Source organism: Pongo pygmaeus, chromosome 15 (assembly GCF_028885625.2).
Source record: "Pongo pygmaeus isolate AG05252 chromosome 15, NHGRI_mPonPyg2-v2.0_pri, whole genome shotgun sequence".
Lineage (NCBI taxonomy): Eukaryota > Metazoa > Chordata > Mammalia > Primates > Hominidae > Pongo > Pongo pygmaeus.
The window spans coordinates 35,822,970-35,849,960 of record NC_072388.2 but is presented as its reverse complement, the minus strand read 5'-3'; the positions used below and the strand labels follow the sequence as shown (position 1 = coordinate 35,849,960).

The 26,991-nt window shown below is 37.6% G+C and overlaps 1 protein-coding gene across 14 annotated transcripts in view; it reads right to left on the bottom strand.

Annotated features, from left to right (window-relative positions):
- The window catches only part of MIPOL1 (mirror-image polydactyly 1), a 406,056-nt gene that overhangs the window by 77,008 nt on the left and 302,057 nt on the right, over positions 1-26,991 (bottom strand). For 12 of the 14 annotated variants that reach the window (XM_063651559.1, XM_054448526.2, XM_054448524.2 and 9 more), the window contains one exon: positions 7,423-7,653. The exons of the other annotated variants lie outside the window; for them this stretch is intronic. In XM_063651559.1, the coding sequence (XP_063507629.1) occupies positions 7,423-7,653 (231 nt within the window). The remainder of the gene's footprint in view (positions 1-7,422; positions 7,654-26,991) is intronic. 14 annotated transcript variants of the gene reach the window in all.

Below are 26,991 nucleotides of genomic sequence, written 5' to 3'. Positions count from 1 at the left end.
ACCCTGTGTCCAAGTGTTCTCATGGTTTGATTCACACCTACAAGTGAGAGCATGTGGTGTTTGGTTTTCTGTCCTTGTGGTAGTTAGCTGAGAATGATGGTTTCCAGCTTCATTGATGTCCCTGCAAAGTACATGAACTCATCCTTTTTTATGGCTGCATAGTATTCCATGATGTATATGTGCCACATTTTCTTAATCCAGTCTATCATTGATGGGCATTTGGGTGGTTCCAAGTGTTTCCTATTGTGAATAGTGCTGCAGTAAGCATATGTGTGCATGTGTCTTTATCATAAAATGATTTATAATCCTTTGGGTATATACCCAGTAATGGGATGGCTGGGTCAAATGGTATTTCTAGTTCTAGATCCTTGAGGAATCGTCACACTGTCTTCCACCATGATTGAACTAATTTACACTCCCACCAGCAGTGTAAAAGCGTTCCTATTTCTCCATATCCTCTCCAGCATCTGTTGTTTATTGACTTTTTAATGATCGCCATTCTAACTGGCATGAGTCAGTATCTCACTGTGACTCTGATTTGCATTTCTCTGATGACCAGTGATGATGAGCATTTTTTCATATGTCTGTTGACTGCATAAATATCTTCTTTTGAGAAGGGTCTGTTCATATCCTTTGCCCACTTTTTGATGGGGATGTTTGTTTTTTTTCTTGTAATTGTTTAAGTTCAAATAAATTATGTACATTCTGGATATTAGCCCATTGTCAGATGGGTAGATTGCAAAAATTTTCTCCCATTCTGTAGGTTGCCTGTTCACTCTGATGATAGTTTCTTTTGCTGTGCTCTTTAGTTTAATTAGATCCCATTTGTCAATTTTGGTTTTTGTTGCCATTGCTTTTGGTGTTTTAGTCATGAAGTCTTTCCCCATGCCTACGTCCTGTATGGTATTGCCTAGGTTTTCTTCTAGGGTTTTTATGGTTTTAGGTCTTACATTTGAGTCTTTAATTCATCTTGAATTGATTTTTGTATAAGGTGTAAGGAAGGGATCGTTTTAGTTTTCTTCATATGGCTAGCCAGTTTTCCCAGCACCATTTATTAAATAGGGAATTCTTTCGCCATTGCTTGTTTTTGTCAGGTTTGTCAAAGATCAGATAGTTGTAGACGTGCGGTGTTATTTCTGAGGCCTCTGTTCTGTTCCATTGGTCTACATATATGTTTTGGTACCAGAACCATGCTGTTTTGGTTATAGTAGCCTAGTACTATTGTTTGAAGTCAGGTAGCATGATGCCTCCAGCTTTGTTCTTTTTGCTTAGGATTGTCGTGGCTATGTGGGCTCTTTTTTGGTTCCATAAGAACTTTAAAGTAGTTTTTTCCAATTCTGTGAAGAAAGTCACTGGTAGCTTGATGGGGATGGCATTGAATCTATAAATTACCTTAGGCAGTATGGCCATTTTCACGATATTGATTATTCCTATCCATGAGCATGGAATGTACTTCTATTTGTCTGTGTCCTCATTTATTTCATTGAGCAGTGGTTTGTAGCTCTCTTTGAAGAGGTTGTTCACATCCCTTGTAAGTTGGATTCACAGGTATTTTATTCTCTTTGTAGCAATTGTGAATGGGAATTCCCTCATGATTTGGCTCTCTGTTTGTCTGTTATTGGTGTATAGGAATGCTTGTGATTTTTGCACATTGATTTTATATCCTGAGACTTTGCTGAAGTTGTTTATCATCTTAAGGAGGTTTTCGCTGAGACAATGGGGTTTTTCTAAATATACAATCATGTCATCTGCAAACAGGGACAATTTGACTTCCTCTTTTCTTAATTGAATACCCTTTATTTCTTTCTCTTGCCTGATTGCCCTGGCCAGAACTTCCAATACTATGTTGAATAGGAGTGGTGAGAGAGAACATCCTTGTCTTGTGCCGGTCTTCAAAGGGAATACTTCCAGTTTTTGCCCATTCAGTATGATACTGGCTGTGGGTTTGTCATAAACGGCTCTTATTATTTTGAGATACATCCCATCAATACCTAGTTTATTGCATAAAGTTTTTAGCATAAAGGCTGTTGAATTTTGCCAAAGGCCTTTTCTGCATCTAATGAGATAATCATGTGGTTTTTGTCATTGGTTCTGTTTATCTGATGGATTACGTTTATTGATGTGCGTATGTTGAACCAGCCTTGCATCCCAGGGATGAAGCTGACTTGATCATGGTGGATAAGCTTTTTAATGTGCTGCTGGATTTGGGTTGCCAGTATTTTACTGAGGATTTTCACAGCGATGTTCACCCGGGATATTGGTCTAAAATTATCTTTTTTTTTGTTGTGTCTCTGACAGGCTTCGGTATTAGGATGATGCTGGCCTCATGAAATGAGTTAGGGAGGATTCCTTCTTTATCTATTGACTGGAATAGTTTCAGAAGGAATGGTATCAGCTCCTCTTTGTACCTTTGGTAGAATTCATCTGTGAATCTGTCTGGTTTTGGACTTTTTTTGGTGGTAGGTTATTAATTATTGCCTCAATTTCAGAGCCTGTTATTGGTCTATTTAGAGGATCAACTTCCTCCTGGGTTAGTCTTGGGAGGGTGTATGTGTCCAGGAATTTATCCATTTCTTCTAGATTTTCCAGTTTATTTGCATAGAGGTGTTTATAGTATTCTCGATGGTAGTTTGTATTTCTGTGGGATGGGTGGTGATATCCGCTTTATCATTTTTTATTGTGTCTATTTGATTCTTCTCTCTCTTATTAGTCTGGCTAGCAGTCTATCAATTTTGTTGATCTTTTCAAAAAACCAGCTCCTGGATTCATTGATTTTTTGAAGGGTTTTTTGTGTCTCCATCTTCTTCATTTCTGCTCTGATCTTAGTTATTTCTTACCTTGTGCTAGCTTTTGAATTTATTTGCTCTTGCTTCTCAGTTCTTTTAATTGTGATGGCAGGGTGTCAATTTTAGATCTTTCTTGCTTTCTCTTGTGGGCATTTAGTGCTATAAATTTCCCTCTTAACACTGCTTTAAATGTGTCCCAGAGATTCTGGTATGTTGTGTCTTTGTTCTCATTGGTTTCAAAGAACATCTTTATTTCTGCCTTCATTTCTTTATTTACCCAGTAGTCATTCAGGAGCTGATTGTTCAGTTTCCATGTAGTTGTGCAGTTTTGAGTGAGTTTCTTAATCCTGAGTTCTAATTTGATTGCACTGTGGTCTGAGAGACAGTTTGTTGTGATTTCTGTTCTTTTACCTTTGCTGAGGAGAGCTTTACTTCCAATTATGTGGTGAATTTTAGAATAAGTGTGATGTGGTGCTGAGAAGAAAGTATATTCTGTTGATTTGGGGTGGAGAGTTCTGTAGATGTCTATTAGGTCTGCTTGGTGCCGAGCTGACTCCAAGTCCTGGATATCCTTGTTAACCTCCTCTCTCGTTGATCTGTCTAATATTGACAGTGGGGTGTTAAAGTCTCCCATTATCATTGTGTGGGAGTCTAAGTCTCTTTGTAGGTCTCTAAGGACTTGCTTTATGAATCTGGGTGCTCCTGTATTGGGTGCATATATATTTAGGATAGTTAGCTCTTCTTGTTGAAGTGATCCCTTTACCATTATGTAGTGGCCTTGTCTCTTTTGATCTTTGTTGGTTTAAAGTCTGTTTTATCAGAGACTAGGACTGCAAACCCTGCTTTTTTTGTTTTCCATTTGCTTGGTAGATCTTCCTCCATCCCTTTATTTTGAGCCTATTTGTGTCTCTGCACATGAGATGGGTCTTCTGAATACAGCACACTGATGGGTCTTGACTCTTTATCCAATTTGCCAGTCTGTGTCTTTTAATTGGGGCATTTAGCCCATTTACATTTAAGGTTAATATTGTTATGTGTGAATTTGATCCTGTCATTATGATGTTAACTGGTTATTTTGCCCGTAAATTGATGCAGTTTTTTCCTAGCGTCGATGATCTTTACAATTTGGCATGTTTTTGCAGTGGCTTGTACCAATTGTTCCTTTCCATGTTTAGTGCTTCCTTCAGGAGCTCTTGTAAGGCAGGCCTGGTGGTGACAAAATCTCTCAACATTTGCTTGTCTGTAAAGGATTTTATTTCTCCTTCACTTATGAAGCTTAGTTTGGCTGGATATGAAATTCTGGGTTGAAAATTCTTTTCTTTAAGAATGTTGAATATTGGCCCTTACTCTCTTTTGGCTTGTAGGGTTTCTGCCAAGAGATCCGCTGTTAGTGGGCTTCCCTTTCTGGGTAACCCGACCTTCCTGGCTGCCCTTAACATTTTTTCCTGCATTTCAACCTTGGTGAATTTGACAATTATGTTTCACGGGTTTGCTCTTCTCAAGGAGTATCTTTGTGATGTTCTGTATATTTCCTGAATTTGAATGTTGGCCTGCCTTGCTAGGTGGGGGAATTTCTCCTGGATAATATCCTGAAGAGTGTTCTTCAACTTGGTTTCATTCTCCCCGTCACTTTCAGGTACACCAATCAAACGTAGATTTGGTCTTTTCACATAATCCCATATTTCTTGGAGGCTTTGTTTGTTTCTTTTTACTTTTCTCTAATCTTGTCTTCCCACTTTATTTCATTAATTTGATCTTCAATCACTGATATCCTTTCTTGCACTTGATTGAATCGCCTACTGAAGCTTGTGCATGCATCACGAAGTTCTCCTGCCATGGTTTTCATCTCCATCAGGTCATTTAAGGTCTTCTCTACACTATTTATTCTAGTTAGCCATTCATGTAACCTTTTTTCAAGGTTTTTAGCTTCCTTGTAATGGGTTTGAACATGCTCCTTTAGCTCAGAGAATTTTGTGATTACCGACCTTCTGAAGCCTACTTCTGCCAGCTCATCAAAGTCATTCTCCATCCAGCTTTGTTCCATTGCTGGTGAGAAGATGTGATCTTTTGGCAGAGAAGAGGCGCTCTGGTTTTTAGAATTTTCAGATTTTCTGCTCTGGTTTCTTCCCATCTTCATGGTTTTATCTACCTTTGGTCTTTGATGTTGGTGACCTACAGATGAGGTTTTGGTGTGGATGTCCTTTTTGTTGATGTTGATGCTACTCCTTTCTGTTTATTAGTTTTTATTCTAACACTCTGGTCCCTCAGCTGCAGGTCTGTTGGAGTTTGCTGGAGGTCCACCCAGACCCTGTTTGCCTGGGTATCACCAGCAGAGGCTGTAGAACTGCAAATATTGCAGAAGAGCAAATATTGCTGCCTGATCCTTCTTCTGGAAGCTTCGTCCTAGAGGGGCACCTGCCTGTATGAGGTGTCTGTCGGCCCCTGCTTGGAGGTGACTCCCAGTTAGACTTGAGGAGTGTCAGGGACCCACTTGAGGAGGCAGTCTGTCTGTTCTCAGAGCTCAAATGCCATGCTGAGATAACCACTTCTCTCTTCAGAGCTGTCAGACAGGGACGTTTAAGTCTGCAGAAGTTGTCTGCTGCCTTTTGTTCAGCTATGTCCTGCCCTCAGAGATGAAGTCTATAGAGGCAGTAGGCCTTGCTGAGCTGCAGTGGGCTCCACCCAGTTTGAGCTGCCTGGCCACTTTGTTTACCTTCAAGCCTCAGCAATGGCAGACGCCCCTCCGCCTGCCAGGTTGCAGCCTCACAGGTGGATCTCAGACTGCCATGCTAGCAGTGAGCCATGCTCCATGGGCGTGGGACCCACCAAGCCAGGCATGAGAGAGAATCTCCTGGTCTGCAGGATGGTAAGACTGTGGGAAAAGCACAGTATTTGGGTGGGAGTGTACTGATTTTCCAGGTACAGTCTGTCACAGCTTCCCTTGGCTAGGAAAAAGAAATCCCCTGACCCCTTATGCTTCCTGGGTGAGGTGACACCCTGCCCTGCTTTGGCTTGCCCTCGGTGGGCTGCATGCACAGTCCAACAGTCCCAATGAGATGAACCAGGTATCTCAGGTGAAAATACAGAAATCACCCATCTTCTGTGTCAATCACGCTGGGAGCTGCAGACTAGAGCTGTTCCTATTTGGTCATCTTGGCCATTCAGTAAAGTTATTTAATTTAAAACATTATCTGAGATGATATTATTTCTACTTCTCGGTGTATAAAAATTGTTTTTTAAATGAAATGACGATGATAGTTGATGAGATCTAAAAAATAAAAGGCTGATAACACATCCAAAGATTTTTTGAAAATCGAATTGGTCTGTGCAAACCACTGTTTTAGGGAATTATGGTCATGTATAGACATTAATGGATTATATATAAAGAAAAATTTGAAATTTGTATCTATTTGTAGACTTTAAGCAAACAGAGCCAAATCAGATCCTGTCAAAAGTTACTGATTGTGATTTACAATGAAATGAGATCTACCTATACATCATAGTGTTCTTAGAATATTAACGGACATTGTGAATAACTGCATATAGTTTCTGACTGAATATAAACCCCATCTTTAAACTTACAAATATATATAATACCTACATAAATCAAAAGTTTCAAGGTACACTGGTAGTAAAGATTAAAATGCACAATTTCTAAACTGTTTTAAAATGGTCTAATTTAAAACTACTGACTTAAATAACTTTGGCTATTAATCAAAATATAACTTCAGGGATATTGAGGAAATGTTCAAGATGACATTTTCAAATAAGAAGTAGTGGGAAGCAAGAAACCTTGATGTGAGCACTGCTTCATAGTGTAAAACTGACATAAAAATTGTTAAGGAAAAAGGTATATCTTTGAAATTGAAGGTGACTAGATATGTGAATGCTGTAGTGCTGTTAACAATACATAAAGAAGGTTAAAATATATTCTATTACATGTGTTCTATGTATTCTATTACAGTGGTTCTATTATATTAAAGGTGTCTCAGAAAATTCTGCTACAATGTTCAAGTCCATTAAATTAACAAGTGACTTCTTTGCCTGGTAAGCTATTTGTTAACATTTTGCTAGCTGTCAAAAGGACTGACAGATTATGCAGCTTTATTTAAATTTTAATAAAAATGCAAAGATCATTCAAAATAAACACATATAATTATGCACTGTGAAAAGCAGTATTGAATACTTCAGAAGAACAACACAAGAAAATTAATTTCACCCTACTGGTTTTTATGCACCTACAAGTCTCAGGTTGCAATGTCACAGATGATCTCAGCTCAAGCAGGATTATTGTAAAGCTGAATGAGTTCAGGTGGTAACTTGACTGCCTCTTCCCCTTGCTAATAACTTTGCCTATTAACTTGTGACTGTGAAATGATTTAAATAGTATGGCCTCCATGAACTGATGATCAGTTATTAAATACAAATGGTTTGCCCTACATGGTAACAATGGTTCCCAAGAAAATGACTTTTTTGACCCCATATTTGGGGTCCAATCTAAAAAAGTTCACTGGGTTAATTCTACTTTTGTTCTAAACTATTAACATGATCAATAAACACATATTGTTTAGTTCCCAAAAGAAAGTGTTTCGTTTTGTTTCATGTGTTTGAAGTATTACAAGATCATTTAACTTACTTTTGAACTTTTTCATTGGCCACTTGGGAGGCCTCTATGGCATGTTGAAGTTGTAATTCCATATTTGCTCGCTCTGTCAGAGCTTGTTGCAGTTGAGTAGCGAGTTCCTCATTTTGTTGTTGAGTGATGGAAACAATGTTCTCTCTGTTTTTTAAAGCTTCTTCATATGTACTAAGGGTATAGTTAAACTGATCCTTCAGATTTTCTTCTTGAGATAAAGATTTGTGTAAACTGAGAAAATATTAAAAAAAAATTTAAAGATAAGTAATGTAGACTGAGTGATCTATGATCTATTTAACAAAAACCTCGATTTAGAATCTCTAGTTCTAAAAATCAATAAATACTTAAAAATGAGCAAATGAAAATAATTTTTATGTCACAACATTATAATTGATAATTTCTCTGCTTCTAGGCTGAAAGCTACCCAGACAAATGACTATGCTACCAAAGCATACAAAAAGATGCTGCAAGATGTTAATTTAATTATATCAGTGTAAATATTACATTCAATTTTCTTTAAAAGGAATAGCAGAGAACTGGAAAATAAAGTATCTCTAGGCAAATAAAATAATGTAATAAGCTGAAAGACGTGAGAAGAGAATGGGCATTGGTTTAGGAGATCGAGGGTCTATTCTGCCAAGCACTTAATGAGAATGGATGAGGTTTATGCAAACACTGACCAGCCTTCTACACAGCATTTTCTACTTGATTTTCTACTTGTCACAGTTGAGATATAAATGAATTTAAAATCACTAGTCAGACTGCACAGAAATAAAATGTATTCATATATACGTGTGTACATATATATTTTTTGGCTAATGAATCTCATAACGAATACATCTACTCATTAAGTCATACAGAGAAATAGCATATAAATTAAGACTAAATGAATGCAGAAGAAAATGCAGACAAATAGAATCCTAAAATGCTAAAGGTCAAATCTTTGATATGTCATTACACCTACCACCTGAGGTTATTTTGAAATGGCACCAAGCACCTCACTCAATTAAATAAAGACATTTTGAAAATATAAATATTTAATAAGAGAAATTTAAACTCCACACAGGAGATGTTCTTTTTTATTAAATATCATTTCAGTATATGCATACAAAGGAAATGTCGATTGGAGACATTTGAAGTAAAACAACTTAACTATATAATATAGATTGATAATGGGAAGGAAAGCAATATCATTATTAAACCTGCAAAAAGCTAGTTAGTGAACTTTGGCATTGTCCTAATATCTAGCCTGATACTTTCTTTAAAACTGTTCAAACTAATTATAAATTTCCTCTTTTAGTTTAAGTTACCTATAAGCCTTTACAGTATGCTTATTTTGGAGAAGGCGTCCCATAGAACTAGGATGGACATGAAACAAGGACAGTCAGCATACCAAATGAAATCATTTCAGGATTCAAACCCCTTCCTAAGAATACAGACTGTTACTAAGCCCTGGTCAATTGGTTACTACACAGAAAATTAGAATGGTGTGTAGTGCCACATTTGTGGAGTGCAAAAAATACCTTTTTTCAGGGTTTGCACATTGTTATTAATCTAACTAACCCTACTTCATTTCTTCTCAGTTTTTTGTACCAACCCATATGCTTAAAGACTGTCTCTTGCCCATTTTCCTATTTTTTCTGTGTCCTCTCACTTTCTGCATCTTGTCTGTTCCAAGTTCCAATTTTCTTCAGCTCACCCTCTTTATCTCCTTGAAAGATGCAAGAAAGAAAGAAATTAAAAAGAAACAAACTAAAAGCTAAACCTTAAAAAAGGTACTTGTTTATGTTCTTTATATTTAAAACATTAGTTATATTTTAATTGTTAATTACATTTTAAATTACACAAAGTGCATATATACAAAGTATTCAGCTTGAAAAAATGTGAAGAACAAAATACAGAACAAATGCAGAAATCTAGAAGATCCCCCAGTGTTCCCTCCCATTTTTTCCCCTCCCCAAAAGGTAAGTACTAATCCAACCTTTATCAAAATGTAAACTGCCTATTTTTAAACTTTTTGTCTGGCTTATTTTCCTCAACAATTGGTATGTGAAGTTCACCTTGCTGTTGCATATAATTCATTGCTTTTTATTGCTATAAAGTATTCTGTTATATACATATGCCATAACCTATTTAATCGTTCCACTGTTGTTGCTATGAATATTCTTGTACATGTCTTTTGATGGACCTAGGTATTCATGTCTAAAGTAGAATTTCTCCACAGGGTATGCGTTATTTTCAGGTTTAGTACGCTGATAATAGATGCTGATTTAGATTTAGATGCTGCTAATAGTCTTCCAAATTAGTTGTATCAATTTGCACTCCCATCAGCAAAATATGAGTTTCAATTGCTTTATATCCTCCCTCAGAATGGCATTGTCAAGTGCTTTTAACTTTAGTTATTGTAATATGGATGCAGTGATGTTTCATTCTCTTCATATCGTCTTATGTACGTGTATATTGATTGATTGGTTGAGACAGGGTCTCACTATGTTTCCCAGGCTGACCTTGAACTCCTGGGCTCATACAGTCCTCCTGCCTCAGCCTCCTGAGTAGCTCGGACTATGGGCATATGCCACCATGCCTGACTCTTCATGCTGTCTTTTGATGAAGGTAAGTTCTCAATTTAAATAAAGTTCCATTTATCATTGTTTCTTTAATGGCAATGCTTTTTGTAAACTGTTTAAAAAATCTTAGCCTACTCCATTCCCTTATATTTTAACTTTACATATATGGCCTAATTTAAAACTCAGTAAGACAGCTTCGTTTGGGAATTCTGCATTTGCCTATCATGCCTAAAGCAGTAACCAGTATACTGTAACCAATTACATATGAAGAATCAATTATTAAGTTTTAAAAATCTCACCATTATTAAAATTACGAGCATCCTGATTTAATTTCCTAATCACTCCTCACTTTCTAGTCTTCTATCATTTAATTTTTAGGGGGCAAATTTATACCTGATTTTGATTTTTCTCTCAGATGGACATGTTTGGATTGTACCCACAAGTTCAAAAGCTACTTAGCATTCAAAATGCCTTGGAAACCTGTTAATTACCATCAAGGCTTTCCCAAACAAGGGACATGATCTTTTTAAAAAGATGGAAGTAGACAGTCACTTAAAAACCTGCAATAGCATTTCCTTGCATTCAGAAAGCAGTCTCTAAAAATAATAAATGCTATATGTTAACTCACTAAATGTCACAACTTGCATGAGAAGTCCTATTAATATTCCTTTTTTCCTGATAAAAAATGGAAACAAACAGAGATAAGTAATTTAATACATGTAGCAGAGCCAGAATTTGAACCCACAGTCTTCATGTCTGCACTGGAAACCTCTTCTATACTTGCTGTGGTCGATAAAGCCCTGCATCACTGACCTCTCTACCTCCTTCCTCACCTTTTAGCTAGGCGTTCAGATTCTCAAGCGTGTCAAGTTCTTTCTGCTGAAGGTATTTGTTTGGAATGCCTTTCCATCCATGCTTCTACCTGACAAAGTCTTACTCATCCAGTAAGACAAAGCAAAAATATCACTTTCTTAGATACAGCTACGTGGGTCTTCAATCTAAATCTTGATTTTCCTCTTTCTTAGTCTGTCTCATAGATCTTACTCTTCCTTCTCAGAACTTATAATTCATAGTTCTTTTTCCATTTCATCTTGTGGTTTTCTTCCCAATTCTAACACATTAATACTTCATTTATATATAGTAATTTTATTTTATGGGAAGAATACATTCCTTAAGAACATCAGTAAATCAAAACATCTATAATTCCAAGGAATTTTCCAATAGGAATAAAGGTGAAGCGGGAGAGCTATATTCCAAGCATTTATAAATCTGTAACCACTGAAGCACAATTTTTGATTTAGTACTTCTTCCTCAGAATGGTCTTTCCTTAATTGACAACAGGGCCCCCTTGTTTAGCTTTCTTCACAAAGACATATTACATTTACCCTCTTTCCAAAGTTACTAATTTTCAGGTGCATTTTCAGCATAGTAGTAGTATTATAACTCAAAGGCACTTAAGTTGTACAGGAACATATTTTAAGTTACAGTAAGCATAAATGATGAAATAACAGCCAAAGAGTCACTGAATCACTCTCAGAAATTCTAAAGCATGTAATCAATAGTGCAGCTTACACAATATCCACATAGGATGTTAACTATTTCTGTTAACCAGGAAGTTAATGAGGTAATAAGATAAGCAAAGTTTAAATTTACTCTTCCAGTTTTAAAATTATATAATTCTTTATAAATTTAATTTTTATAATTTAGTGTAGAAAGTAAAACTTTAAAAATATTTTTACTTACTAATGTTTGATATGATCATATTTCTAACTCACATCAAATAAGCCTGCACATTGTCTCCTTTGTTGCTCACCACATTGAGTCCAATGGCAGGCCAAGGTAGAAAATGTCCTTAATGTGTATTACTCCAGTGAGTGCCATGTAATAGATTTCCTTTCTGAAGCGGTTTCTGTCTTGGTTTCTATGTTCCCTGGTCTATTACTTTATGTCTGTGGCCTTGATTATTTTCCTGGTCCCTGACTCTCTATGCCACCTCAGCTAAATATAACTTGGAATTATAAGGTTTATGAGCTACTTATATGTTTTGCTTGCAGATATTTATATTCTCTTCAACTTGTCTGCCTACCTGCTCATTGAACTCTCTCTTAATTGTAATGTTACACATGGATTCAGCTTACTTTTGCAATTAGTATTTTTCCATTTATACCAAGTTTTGATGCTACTTTTCCTGACTTCCTCTCTTATCTCCATGATCAGGTACTGGCCAAGTCCTTACAGGAGATCATTGTACTCATCATCCTACAATATGCACTTATTATTCTGTTTATGCTTCATTTATTTTACAGTAATTGCTCAATCATTAGTGTGTTGTATATATGCTATTTATTTTAATTGGATAAATATTTTTGGATCAAAATTTAGAGATGAGGTACAACAATACAGATCAGTAGGTCCTTACCAGGAGTAATTTTGTTTCTCAGAGGACATTCTGCAACATCTGAAGACATTTTTGTCACAACTGGTGGGGGTGGCGGGGAGGGTGAGATGGTACTAGCATTTAGTGAATAGAAGCTAAAGATGCTGCTAAACAGAGGATAGATTCGTACAACAGAGAATTATCCAGACCACTATGTCAACAATGCTGAAACTGGTGTAGATGAAGAGATGTTGGGTTGAACTTAGAAGATAAAGATTCAAATTTCAGTCTTTTCATTCACTCTGAGTGACATTGGGAAAAAAACTTACCTACTGAATATTAATTTCCTCAACTTGAAACCCATGAGAAAAATATCATGGAAATCATGTAAGAATGAAATGAGGTGATCTACATATGTGAAAATAACTGGCACAATACCTGCCAAAGAATACGCATTCATATCTGTAAAATTTTTAAAAGGAGTTACTTATATCTAATTAACTATGTACAAAATGTTACACAATACTCAAGTATTTTATAAACATTTTACTGAGAAAAACAACTGCCTGTTCCTACAGGTTTTTCATGAACTGGGAGAAGGAAACTAGTTTTCTCAACCTTTGTTCACTTACTGATAACATTCTTAAATCATTCTTTTTTAAAAAAATGGGCAGGTTTGGCTTGTTTTACTGAATTAAAATAAATAAAACCTAAGCAAATATGAAATGTAGAAGTATGTGCTGCTTTTTCCTAAGAATACATTTCTGAAAGGATAATGTCTACTTTTATTTCCTGGTTTACTACATCAATTAATTTGCTAAGACCCTTTCAAGAAGATAGTTGAAGCTGAGCATGGTGGCTCATGCTTGTAATATCAGCACTTTGGGAGACCAAGGCAGAAGGATTAGACAAGGAGTTCTAGACCAGCCTGAGCAACACAGTGAGACCCCATCTTAAACATTATTTTTAATAGAAAAAAGAAAATCATTGACTTCCTCACTTATTTTTAAGGAAATCAGCATATGCTCCAGTATAATAGGCCTTAATTCTGAATGACATACAGAGAGAGGGAAATATATTCAGAATGGATAAGAGTGTGGATGAGGAAATTTAATCTGCAAATCAGACAGTCTAGTAACTTCAATGATTTGCTTCCACTGTTGCTGCAGTTGGTTTAGTTTAATAAAATAACCTGCTAAAGTACTTTCAGAGAAAAAATAATTTCTTTATTATAAAGTAAGCCAATTAATACTGAACTTAAAATTTCAAGAATTTTGAACTGGATAAGTTGTCAATATATTTATTAATATTTATTACAAGTTTTCTGGCTGCTACATTTCACAATATAAATTGGGTTTCACTAAATATCTGTTGAATTCATGTTTAGAAATGTAACAACCTATACAAATAATTCTAAGGAAGCATTAAAAAAATCTAAATTTTTGGAGGTTTTTTGAGACAGAGTCTTGCTCTTTCACCTAGGCTGGAGTGCAGTGGCATGATCTCAGCTCACTGCAACCTTCACCTCTGGAGTTCAAGCGATTCTACTACCTCAGCCTCCTGAGTAGCTGAGACTACAGGCACATGCCACCACACCCAGCTAATTTTTGTATTTTTGGTAAAGGCGGAGATTCGCCATGTTGCACAAGCCAGTCTTGATCTCCTGATTTCAAGTGATCAACTTACCTCGGCCTCTCAAAGTGCTGGGATTACAGGCCTGAGCCATTGCACCTGGCCAAAAATATCTAACCATTAAATATACTACAGCACTTGGAATTAATGTAGGGCCAGCTCCTGATTATCTAAGAGTATATTGTGTGCTTCATAAATTTGGTGATGTGGGAAGCAGAGTGGTAGGAGATTATACTCACAAAGCCACTTATATTTATATACCACTGTATAGCTCTCAGGCAACAAAGTTTATCTTGAATTTTATCATATAACACATAAATATTATTGTATGGGCATCACTAAAATGAAAAAATTATACTGTCAAATTTAATAGAAGGGAGACTTCTGCTTTTGAGGAGATGGAAGAAATAGAAGATGCAATTAAGAAACAAATGGAGGATTTGCTGGCAAGATGGCCGAATAGGAACAGCTCTGGGCTGCAGCTCCCAGTGAGATCAACACAGAAGGTGGGTGCTTTCTGCATTTCCTACTGAGGTACCTGGTTCATCTCATTGGGACTGATTGGACAGTGGGTGCAGCCCATGGAGGGTGAGCTGAAGCAGGGTGGGATGTTGCCTCACCTGGGAAGTGTAAGGGGTCAGGAAATTCTCTTCCCTACCCAAGGGAAGCTGTGAGGGACTGAGCCTGAATAGCAGTGCATTCTGGCCCAGATACTGTAGTTTTCCCACAGTCTTCGCTACCCACAGACCAGGAGATTCCCTCTGGTGCCTATGCCACCAAGGTCCTGGGTTTCAAGCACAAAACTGGGAGGCCGTTTGGGCAGACACCGAGCTAGCTGCAGGAGTTTTTTTTTCCATACCCCAGTGGCACCTGGAACGTCAGCAAGACAGACCATTCACTGCCCTGGAAAGAGGGCTGAAGCCAGGGAGCCAAGTGGTCTGGCATGGCAGGTCACACCCCCATGGAGCCCAGCAAGTTAAGATCCACTGGCTTGAAATTCTCATTGCCAGTACAGGAGTATGAGGTCGACCTTGGATGCACCAACTTGGTGTGGGGAGGGGAGTTCACCATTGCTGAGGCTTGAGTAGGCAGTTTTACTCTCACAGTGTAAACAAAGCCACAGGGAAGTTCGAACTGGGTGGAGCCCACTGCAGCTCAGCAAGGCCACTGTGGCCAGACTGCCTCTCTAGAGTCTTCCTCTCTGGGCAGGGCATCTCTGAAAAAAAAGGCAGCAGCACCAGTCAGGGGCTTATAGATAAAACTCCCATCTCCCTGGGACAGAGCACCTGGGGAAGGGGTGGCTGTGGGCGCAGTTTCAGCAGACTTAAACGTCCCTGCCTGATGGCTCTGAAGAGACCAGCAGATCTCGCAGCACAGTGTTCAAGCTATGCTAAGGGTCAGACTGCCTCCTCAAGTAGGTCCCTGACCCCTATGTATCCTGACTTGGAGACACCTCCAAGTAGGGGCTGACAGACACCTCATATAGGAGAGCTCTGGCTGGCATCTGGTGGGTGCCCCTCTAGGACGAAGCTTCCAGAAGAGGGAACAGGCAGCAATTACTGCTATTCTGCAACTTCTGCTGGTGATACCCAGGCAAACAGGGTCTAGAGTGGACCTCCAGCAAACTCCAGCAGACCTGCAGCAGAAGGGCCCAACTGTTAGAAGGAAAACTAACAAACAGAAAGGGATAGCATCAACATCATCAAAAAGGATATCCAGTCAGAGACCCAATCCGAAAGTCACCAACATCAAAGACCACAAGTAGATAAATCCATGAAGATGGGGAGAAATCAGCAGAAAAAGTCTGAAAATTCCAAAAACCAGAATGTTTCTTCTCCTCCAAAGGATCACAGCTCCTTGCCAGCAAGGGAATAAAACTAGATAGAGAAGGAGTTTGATGAACTGACAGAAGTAGGCTTTAGTAGGTGGGTAATAACAAAGTCCTCTGAGCTAGAGGAGCATGTTCTAACCCTATGCAGTGAAGCTAAGAACCTTGAAAAAAGGTTAGAGGAAATGCTAACTAGAATAACCAGTTTAGAGAAGAACATAAATGATCTGATGAAGCTGAAAAACACAGCACGCGATACATACACAAGTATCAATAGCTGAATTGATCAAGCGGAAGAAAGGATATCAGAGATTGAAGATCATCTTAATGAAATAAAGTGTGAAGACAAGATTAGAGAAAAAAGAATGAAAAGGAACAAACAAAGCCTCCAAGATATATGGGGCTATGGGAAAAGACAAAATCTACTTTTGATTGGTGTACTTGAAAGTGATTGGTGTACTTGAAAGTGATGGGGAGAATGGAACCAAGTTGGAAGACACTCTTCAGGATATTATCGAGCAGAAATTCCCCAAACTAGCAAGACAGTCCAACATTCAAGTTCAAAAAATACAGAGAACACCACAAAGATACTGCTTGAGAAGAGCAACCCCAAGACACATAATCATCAGATTCACCAGGGTTGAAATGAAGGAAAAAATGTTAAGGGCAGCCAGAGAGAAAGGCCAGGTTACCCACAAAGGGAAGCCCATCAGACTAACAGCTGATCTCTTGGTAGAAAATCTACAAGTAAGAAGAGAGTGGGGGCCAATATTCAACATTCTTAAAGAAAAGAATTTTCAATCCAGAATTTCATATCCAGCCAAACGAAGTTTCATAAGCAAAGGAGAAATATAATCCTTTACAGACAAGCAAATGCTGAGAGATTTTTGTCATCACCAGGCCTGCCTCACAAGAGCTCCTGTACGAAGCACTAAACACGGAAAGGAAAAACTGGTACCAGCCACTGCAAAAATATACCAAATTGTAAAGACCATCAACACTATGAAGAAACTGCATCAACTAATGGGCAAAATAACCAGCTAGCATCATAATGACAGGATCAAATTCAAACATAACAATATTAATCTTAAATGTAAATGTGTTAATGCCCCAGTTAAAAGACACAGACTGGCAAATTGGATAAAGAGTCAAGACCCATCAGTGTGCTGTATTCAGGAGACCCATGTCATGTGCAAAGATGCACAAATGCTCAAAATAAAGGGCTAGAGGAATATTTACCAAGCAAATGGAAAGGAAAAAAAAAAAAAAAAAGCAAGGGTTGCAATCTTAGTCTCTGATAAAACAGACTTTAAACCAACAAAGATCAAAAGAGACAAGGGCATGACACAATGGTAAAGGGATCAATGCAACAAGAAGGGCTAACTGTCCTAAACCTATATGCACTTAACACAGGAGCACCCAGATTCATAAAGCAAGTTCTTAGAGACCTACAAAGAGACTTAGACTCCCACACAATAATAGTGGGAGACTTTAACACCCCATTGTCCATATTAGACAGATCAATGACAAAAAATTAACAAGAACATTCAGGAATTCAATTCAGCTCTGCACCAAGCAGACCTAATAGACATCTACAGAACTCTCCACCCTAAATTGACAGAATATACATTCTTCTCAGCACCTATTGCACTTATTCTAAATCTGGTCACATAATTGCAAGTGAAACACTCCTCAGGAAATGCAAAAGAATGGAAATCATAGCAAACAGTCTCTCTGACCACAGTGCAATCAAATTAGAACTCAGGATTAAGAAAACTGCACAACTACATGGAATCTGAACAACCTGCTCCTGAATAACTACTGGGTAAATATCGAAATTAAGGCAGAAATAAAGATCTTCTTTGAAACCAATGAGAACAAAGATACAACGTACCAGAAACTCTGGGACACATTTAAAGCAGTGTCTAGAGGGAAATTTATAGCACTAAATGCCCATAAGAGAAAGCAGGAAAGATCTAAAATTGACACCCTAACATCACAATTGAAAGAACTAGAGAAGCAAGAGCAAACAAATTCAAAAGCTAGCACAAGGCAAGAAATAACTAAGATCAGAGCAGAATTGAAGGAGGTAGAGACACAGAAAGCCCTTCAAAAAATCAATGAATCCAGGAGCTGGTTTTTTGAAAAGAAGAACAAAATAGACTGCTAGCCAGACTAATAAAGAAGAAAAGAGAGAAGAAACAAATAGATGCAATAAAAAGTGATAAAGGGGATATCACCACTGATCCCACAGAAATACAAATTACCATCAGAGAATACTATAAACACCTCTACACAAATAAACTAGAAAATCTAAAAGAAATAGATAAATTTCTACACACATACACCTTTCCAAGTCTAAACCAGGAAGAAGTCAAATCCCTGAATAGACCAATAACAAGTTCTGAAATTGAGTCAGTAATTAATAGCCTACCAACCAAAAAAAGTCCAGGACCAGATGGATTCACAGCCAAATTCTCTCAGAGGTACGAAGAAGAGCTGGTACCATTCCTTCTGAAACTATTGCAAAGAACAGAAGAAGAGGGAATCCTCCCTAACTCATTTTATGAGGCCAGCATTATCCTGATACCAAAACGTGGCAGAGACAAACAAAACAAAAAAAGAAAATTTCATGCAAATATCCTTGATAAACACTGATGCAAAAATCTTCAATAAAATACTTGCAAACCGAAACCAGCAGCACATCAAAAAGCTTATCCACCACGATCAAGTCAGCTTCATCCCTGGGATGCAAGGATGGTTCAACATATGCAAATCAATAAACGTAATTCATCATATAAACAGAACCAATGAGAAAAAACACATGATTATCTCATCAGATGCAGAAAAGGCCTTCAACAAAATTCAACACCCCTTAATGCTAAAAACTCTCAATAAACTAGGTATTGATGGAACATATCTCAAAACAGTAAAAACTACTTATGACAAACCCACAGTCAATATCACACTGAATGGGCAAAAACTGGAAGAATTCCCTTTGAAAACTGGCACAAGACAAGGATGCCCTCTCATACCCACTCCCATTCAACATATTATTGGTATTATTGGAAGTTCTGGCCAGGACAATCAGGCAAGAAAAAGCAATAAAGAGAGGAAGTCAAATTGTCTGTTTGCAGATGACATGATTGTATATTTAGAAAACCCCATCGTCTCAGCCCAAAACCTCCTTAAGCTGATAAGCAACCTCAGCAAAGTCTCAGGATATAAAATCAATGAGCAAAAATCACAAGCATTCCTATACACCAAGAACAGACACACAGACAAATCATGAGTGAACTCCCATTCACAAATGCTACAAAGAGAATAAAATATCTAGGAATACGACTTACAAGGGATGTGAAGGATCTCTTCAAGAAGAACTACAAACCATTGCTCAAGGAAATAAGAGAGGACACAAATAAATGGAAAAACATTCCATGCTCATGGATAGGAAGAATCTATATCTTGAAAATGGCCATACTGCCCAAAGTAATTCATAGATTCAATGCTCCTATCAAGCTACCATTGACTTTCTTAAAAAAAATGAAAAAACCTACTTTAAATTTCATATGGAACCAAAAAAGATCTGCATTGCCAAGACAATCTTAAGCAAAAAGAACAAAGCTGGAGACATCACACTACCTGACTTCAAACTGTACTACAAGGCTACAGTAACCAAAACAGCCTGGTACTGGTAGCAAAACAGATATACAGATGAATGAAACAGAACAAACAGAGGCCTCAGAAATAACACCACACATCTACAACCATCTGATCTTTGACAAACCTGACAGAAACAAGCAATGGCGAAAGAATTCCCTATTTAATAAATGGTGTTAAGAAAACTGGCTAGCCATATGAAGAAAACTAAAACTGGATCCCTTCCTTACACCTTATACAAAAATTAACTCAAGAGGAATTAAAGACTTAAACATAAGACCTAAAATCATAAAAACCCTAGAAGAAAACCTCGGCAATATCATTCAGTACATAGGCATGGGCAGTGACTTCATGACTAAAACACCTAAAGCAATGGCAACAAAAGCCAAAATTGACAAATGGGATCTAATTAAACTAAAGAGCTTCTACACAGCAAAAGAAACTATCATCAGAATAAACAGGCAATCTACAGAATGGGAGAACATTTTTGCAATCTATCCATCTGACAAAGCGCTAATATCCAGAACCTACAAAGAACTTAGACAAATTTACAAGAAAAAACCAAACAACTCCATCAAAAAGTGGGCAAAGGATATGAACAGAAACTTCGCAAAAGAAGACATTAATGCAGCCAACAAACATGAAAAAAATCTCATCATCACTGGTCATTAGATAAATGCAAATGAAAACCATAATGAGATACCATCTCACGCCAGTTAGAATGGTGATCATTAAAAAATCAGGAAACAACAGATGCTGGAAAGGATGTGGAGAAATAGGAATGCTTTTACACTGTTGGTGGGAGTGTAAATTAGTTCAGCCATTGTGGAAGACAGTGTAGCAATTATTCAAGGATCTAGAACCAGAAATACCATTTGACCCAGCAATCCCATTACTGGGTATATACCCAAAGGATTATAAATCATTCTAGTATAAAGACACATGCACACATATGTTTACTGCAGCACTGTTCACAATAGCAAAGACTTGGAATCAACCCAAATGCCCATCAATGATAGACTGGATAAAGAAAATGTGGCACCTATACACCATGGAATACTACGCAGTATAAAAAACAATGAGTTCATGTCCTTTGCAGGGATGTGGATGAAGCTGGAGACCATCATTCTCAGCAAACTAACACAAGAACAGAAAACCAAACACCGCATGTTCCCACCCATAAATGGGAATTGAACAATGAGAACACATGGACACAGGGAAGGAAACATCACACACTGGGGCTTGTCAGGGGGTGGAGGGGAAGGGGAGGATAGCATTAGGAGAAATACCTAATGTAGGTGACGGGTTGATGGGTGCAGCAAACCACCATGGCATGTATATACCTATGTAACAAAACTGCACATTCTGCACGTGTACCCCAGAACTTAAAGTATAATAATAGTAAAAAAGAAACAAATGGAAATTTTAGAAGTGAAAATACAATAACTGAAATGAAAAGCCCAGAGGATAGGCTCAATAGCAGAATTGAAGGGACAGAGAAAGAATAAGAGAACTGGAAGAGAGAACAGTAAAAATGATTCAATATGAATAACTGAGACATGGACTGAAAAAAACTATCACAGCTTCAGGGACCTGTGGACTGTAATAAAAGATCTAATGGCTGGGTGTGGTGGCCCACGACTGTAATCCCAGCACTTTGGGAGGCTGAGAGGGGCGGATCATGAGGTCAAGAGATTGAGACCATCCTGGACAACATGGCGAAACCTCATCTCTACTAAAAATACAAAAATTTGCTGGGTGTGGTGGCGCACTCCTGTAGTCCCAGCTACTCAGGAGACTGAGTCAGGAGAATCTCTTGAACCCGGGAGGCGGAGGTTGCAGTGAGCCAAGATTACACCACTGCACTCCAGCCTGGCGACAGAGCGAGACTCCGTCTCAAAAAAAAAAAAAAAAAAAAAAAAGATCTAACATTTGGGTCATCACAGTCATGGAAGGAGAAATGGAAGAGGATAGAGCTAAAAAACAAGTACTTAAAGAAACTATGGCTGAAAACTTTGAAATGTGGCAAGACACAGAAACCTACAAGAAGTTGAGAAAACTCCATATGGGGAAAACCCACATAAATGAATTCAAAGACACATCACAATTAAACTTGAAAAAACTAAAGCCAAAGACAAATGACAGAACTCATAGCTTCTTTTCCAAGGTTGACTAGTATTGCATTGGATATATATATCACATTTTCTTTATCTGTTCATCTGTTGATGGTACTGATACTTAGGTTGATTCCATAACTTGGCTATTGTGAATAGTGTTGCAATGAACATGGGAATGCAGACATTTCTCTGAAAAAATAATTTCAGGACAGTTGTGGTGGCTCACACCTGTGAAATCAGCACTTTGGAAAACTGAGGTGGCAGGACTGCTTGAGGCCAGGAGATCAAGACCAGCTTGCACAACATAGTGAAACCCTGTCTCTACAAAATTTTTTAAAAATCAATGCCAGGTGTGGAGGCATACACTCGTAGTCCAGGTACTCAGGAGGCTGAGGCAGGAGGATTGCTTGAGACCCTGAGTTTGAGGCTGCAGTGAGCTAAAATCATGCCACTGCACTCCAGCTTGGGCCACAGAGCAAGACTCTGCCCTTAAAAAAAAAGATTTCAAATCTTTTGGGTAAATATCCAGAAGTGAGATTGCTGGATCATATAATTCTATTTTTAGTTTTTGGAGGAAGCTGCTTTCAGTTATCCATAATGGCTATACAGTTGGCCCTCTGAATATATGGACATACAGTTGGCCCTAGAATACATGGATTCTGCAATTGTGGATTCAACCAACCATGGATGAAAAATATTTTTTTTCTTTAACGAAAGAAAGATTGTTGTTGGCTGTGCATGGTGGCTCACACTTATAATTCCAGCACTTTGGGAGGCCGGGGCAGTTGGATCGCTTGAGCCCAGGAGTTTGAGACCAGTCTGGTCAACATGGCAAGACCTCATCTCTACTAAAAAATACAAAAAATTAGCCAGGCGTGGTGGCATAAGCCCATAATCCCAGCTACACGGGAGGCTGAGGCAGGAGAATCGCTTGAACCCAGGAGGCAGAGGTTGGAGTGAGTCAGGATCATGCCACTGTACTGAAGCCTGAGTGACAGAACGAGACTTGGTCTTAAAAAAAAAAAAAAAGGTTGTGTCTATACTGAACATGTGCAGATTTTTTCTGTAGTGATGATTCCCTAAACATATAGTATAACAACTATTTGCATAGCATTTACATTGTCTTAGGTATAAGCTAGAGATGATTTAAGGTATATAGGAGGATATGCATAGGTTATATGCAAACACTACAACATTTTACACAAGGGATTTGACTATCCATGGGTTTTGCTATCCACATGGGGTGCTGATACCAATCCCCTAACAGATACTGAGGGACAGCTGAATTAATTTATGTTCCCACTGAGAGTATACAAGGGTTCCCTTTTCTCCGTATCCTCACTGACACTTGTTAACTTTTGTCTTTTTGAAAACAGCTGATATGGTTAGGCTTTGTGTCCCCACCCAAATCTCATCTTGAATTGCAATTCCCCAGGTGTTGAGGGAGGAACCTGGTGAGAGGTGACTGGTTCATGGGGGTGGTTTCCCCAGTGCTGTTCTCACGATAGTGAGTGAGTTCTCAGGAGATCTCATGGTTTTATAAGTTTCTGGAATTTCCCCTGCTTGCACTTCTCTCTCCTGCCACCATGTGAAGAAGGTCCTTGCTTCCCCTTTACCTTCTGCCATGATTGCAAATTTCCTGAGGCCCCCCTCAGCCATGCGGAACTGTGAGTCAATTAAACCTCTTTTCTTTATAAAATACCCAGTCTTGGGCAGTTCTTGATAGCAGCGTGAAAATGGACTAATACTACAGCCATTCTGACTGGTGTAAGATATCTTATTGTGGTTTTAATTTGCATTTCCCTATAATTATCAATTAAACATTTTTTCATATATCTACTGGCTATCTGTATGCCTTCTTTTGAGAAGTGTCTATTCAAATCCCTTGCCCATTTTTAAATTGGGTGTTTTGTTTTCTTGCTATTGAGTTGAGTGCCTTACATATTTCGGATATTAACCCTTTATCAGACGTATGGTTTGCAAGTATTTTCTCCCAATCCATAGGCTGTCTCATCATACTGTTAATTGTTTTCTTTGATGTACAGAAGCTTTTTAGTTTCATGTAATCTCATCTGTCTATTTTTTTCTTTTGTTGCCTATGCTTTTTTGGGGTCAGATCCAATAAACCAACGTAATATAGTTTCCCTCCTATGTTTTCTTCTAGTAGTTGTATAGTTTCTGGCCTTTCATTTAAGTCCTTAATCCATTTTGAGTTGACTTTTGTGTGTGGTGAGAGGTAAGGGTCCAACTGCATTTTTCCGCATGTAAATATCAAGCTTTCTAAGCACTATTTATTGAAAAGACTATCCTTTTCCCATTGTGTATTCTTGGCACATTTGTAAAAATCAATTGATGATATACATGAGCGTTCACTTCCAGGCTCTCTATTCTGTTCCATTGGTCAATAGGTATATTTTTTGGCAGTATCATGCTGTTTTAATTGCTACAGCTCTGTTGTATTATTTGAAATCAGCTATTATGATGCCTCTAGCTTTGTTCTTTTTGCTCATGATTCCCTTGGCTATGTGGTTTTGTTGTGTGTGTGTGTGTGTTTGTGTGTGTGTGTGTGTGTTGGGGGGGTCCATATGAGTTTCATGATAGTTTTTTCTATTTCTTTTAACAATGACATTAGAATTCTGATAATTATTGCACTGAATCTGTATATCATTTTGGGTAGATCATTTGGTGTGACATTTTAACAGTATTAACTCTTCTAATTCATGAACATGAGATATCCTTCCACTTATTTGTGTCCTCTTCAATCTCTTTCATTGACATTTTAGAGTTTTCATTGTGCAGGTCTTACATCTCCTTTTGGTAAATTTATTCCTAAGGTTTAATTTTTTTAGGGGGTAGCTATTGCAAATGGGATTGTTTTCTTGATTTCTGGTTCAGATAGTTTGTTGTTAGTGCATAGAAGTGCTATGGATTTCGGGGTGTTGATTTTGTATCCTACAACTTTACTGTATTTGTTTTTTGTGTTTTTGTTCTTTTAGAGATCTTTCTCTGCCACCCAGGCTGGAGTCCAGTGGTGCAATCATAGTTCACTGTAACCTTGTACTCCTGGACTCAAGCAATCCTCCTGTGTCAGCCTTCCAAATAGCTAGGACTACAGGCATGTGCCAACACGCCTGGCTATTTTTTAAAATTTTTGAATAGAGACGAAGTCTCACTATTTTGCCCAGGCTGGTCTTGAACTCCTGGCTTCATGTGATCCTCCTGCTTTGGCCTCCCAAAGTGCTGGTATTACAGACGTGAACCACTGCACCCAGCCTGGTTTATTAGTTCTAAGAGTTTTTTTTGTTTGTTTGTTTGTTTTTTGTGGAGTCTTCAGGGTTTATGATCCTGTTGTCAGCAAACAATGACAATTTCACATCTTTCTTTCCTATTTGAATGACTTTTATTTCTTTCTCTTGCCTAATTGCTCTGGCAAGAATTTCCAATACTATGTGGAAAAGAAATGGTGAGAGCTGGCATCCTTGTCTGATCCCAGATCTTAGAGGAGAGGCTTTTAATTGTTTACTGCTGAGTGTAATGTTAGCTGTGGGCTTCTCATATGGCCTTTATTTTATTGAGGTACATTCTTTCTATACCCAGTTTGGTGAGAGTTTTTTTTTTTTTAATCATGAAAGGATGTTGAATTTTGTCAAATGCTTTTTCTGCATCTAATGAGATAATCACATGGCTTTTGTTTTTCATTCTGTTAATGTGATGTATCAAATGTATCGATTCGCATACGTTTCACCATCCTTGCATCCCAAGAATAAATCCCACTTGATAATGGTGGATTTATAATGTGTTGTTGAATTTGGTTTGATAGCATTTTGTTGAGAATTTTTACATTTATGTTATCAAGAATATTGGCCTGTAATTTTCTTTTCTTGTGATGTCCTGGTCTGAATCTGGGATCAGGGTAATGGTGGCCTTGCAAAAAGAGTTTGGAAGTATTCTCTCCTCTTTAATTTTTGAGAAGAGTTAGAGAAGGATTAGTAGAAGGATTAGAGAAGGATTAGTTCTTCATTAAATGTTCGGTTGAATTCAGCAGTGAAGCTGTCAGGTCCTGGGCAACTTTTTATGAAAGTTTTTTTTATTACTGATTTAACCTCTTTATAGTCATTACTGGTCTGTTTAGATTTTCTACTTTTTCATGATTCAGTGTTGTAGGTTCTGTTGTCTAAGAATTCATCCATTTCTTCCAGGTTATTCAATTTATTGGCATATATTTATTCCTAATAGTCTCTTATGTTACTTTGTATTTCTGTGTTAGCAGTTGTACAGTCTCCTCTTTCATTTCTGATTTTTATTTGAGCCTTCCCTCTCTTTTTCTTAGTCTAGCTAAGGGTTTGTAGATTTTGTTTATCTTTTTAAAAAACCAATTCTTAGTTTCATTGATCTTTTGTACTGTTTTTCTAGTCTCTACTTCATTTTTCTTCTGCTCTGAGCTTTATTATTTCCTTCCTTCTGCTAACTTTGGGCTTAGTCTGTTATTCTTTTCCTAGTTCCTTGAGGAGAAATCTTGTTACTTATTTGAAATATGTCTTCTTTTTTGATATGGGCATTTATTGCTGTAAAATTTCCTTAGAAGTGCTTTTCCTCTATACCATAAGCTTTGGTATGTTGTGTTTCAATTTCCATTTGTCTCAAGATATTTTAAAATTTTTCTTTTAATTTCTTCATTTTGCATTGGTTGTTCAGGAGCATGTTAATTGCCATGTATTTGTGAATTTCCTAAAATTCCTCTTGTTCTTGATTTCTAGGGTTCATACTAATGTGGTAAAAAAAAATACTTGATATGATTTCAATATTCTTAAATTTGCTAAGGCTTGTTTTGTGCTCCAACAGGTGATCTATCCTGGAGAATATTCCATGTGTGCTTGAGAAGAATGTGTATTCTGTTCCTGTTTGACTGAATGTTCTGTGTATTTCTCTTAGCTCCATTTGGGCTAAAGTGTTGTTCATGTCCAATATTTTATTAATTTTCTGTCTGTATAATCTGTCCATTGTTTAAAGTGGGGGTATTCTCCAACCCCACTGGAAACAAAAAAAAATAAAGTGGTATATTGAAGTCCCCTGCTATTATTATGTTGCAATTTATCTCTCCACTGATCCTTTAACATCTGTTTTATATATTTAGGTATTCTGATGTTGCATGCATATATATTTGTAATTGTTATGTCCTCTTGATAAATGGATCTCTTTACCATTATATAATGTCCGCTTTGTCTCTTTTTTTTTTACAGTTTTTGACTTAAAGTCTATATTGTCTAAAACAATATTTACAACCGTTACATTCTCTTGATAAACTGACTCCTCTATCATTATTATAATGTCCTATTTTTTACAGCTTTTGAATTAAATTGTCTAAGAATAGCTACCCCCACTATCTTT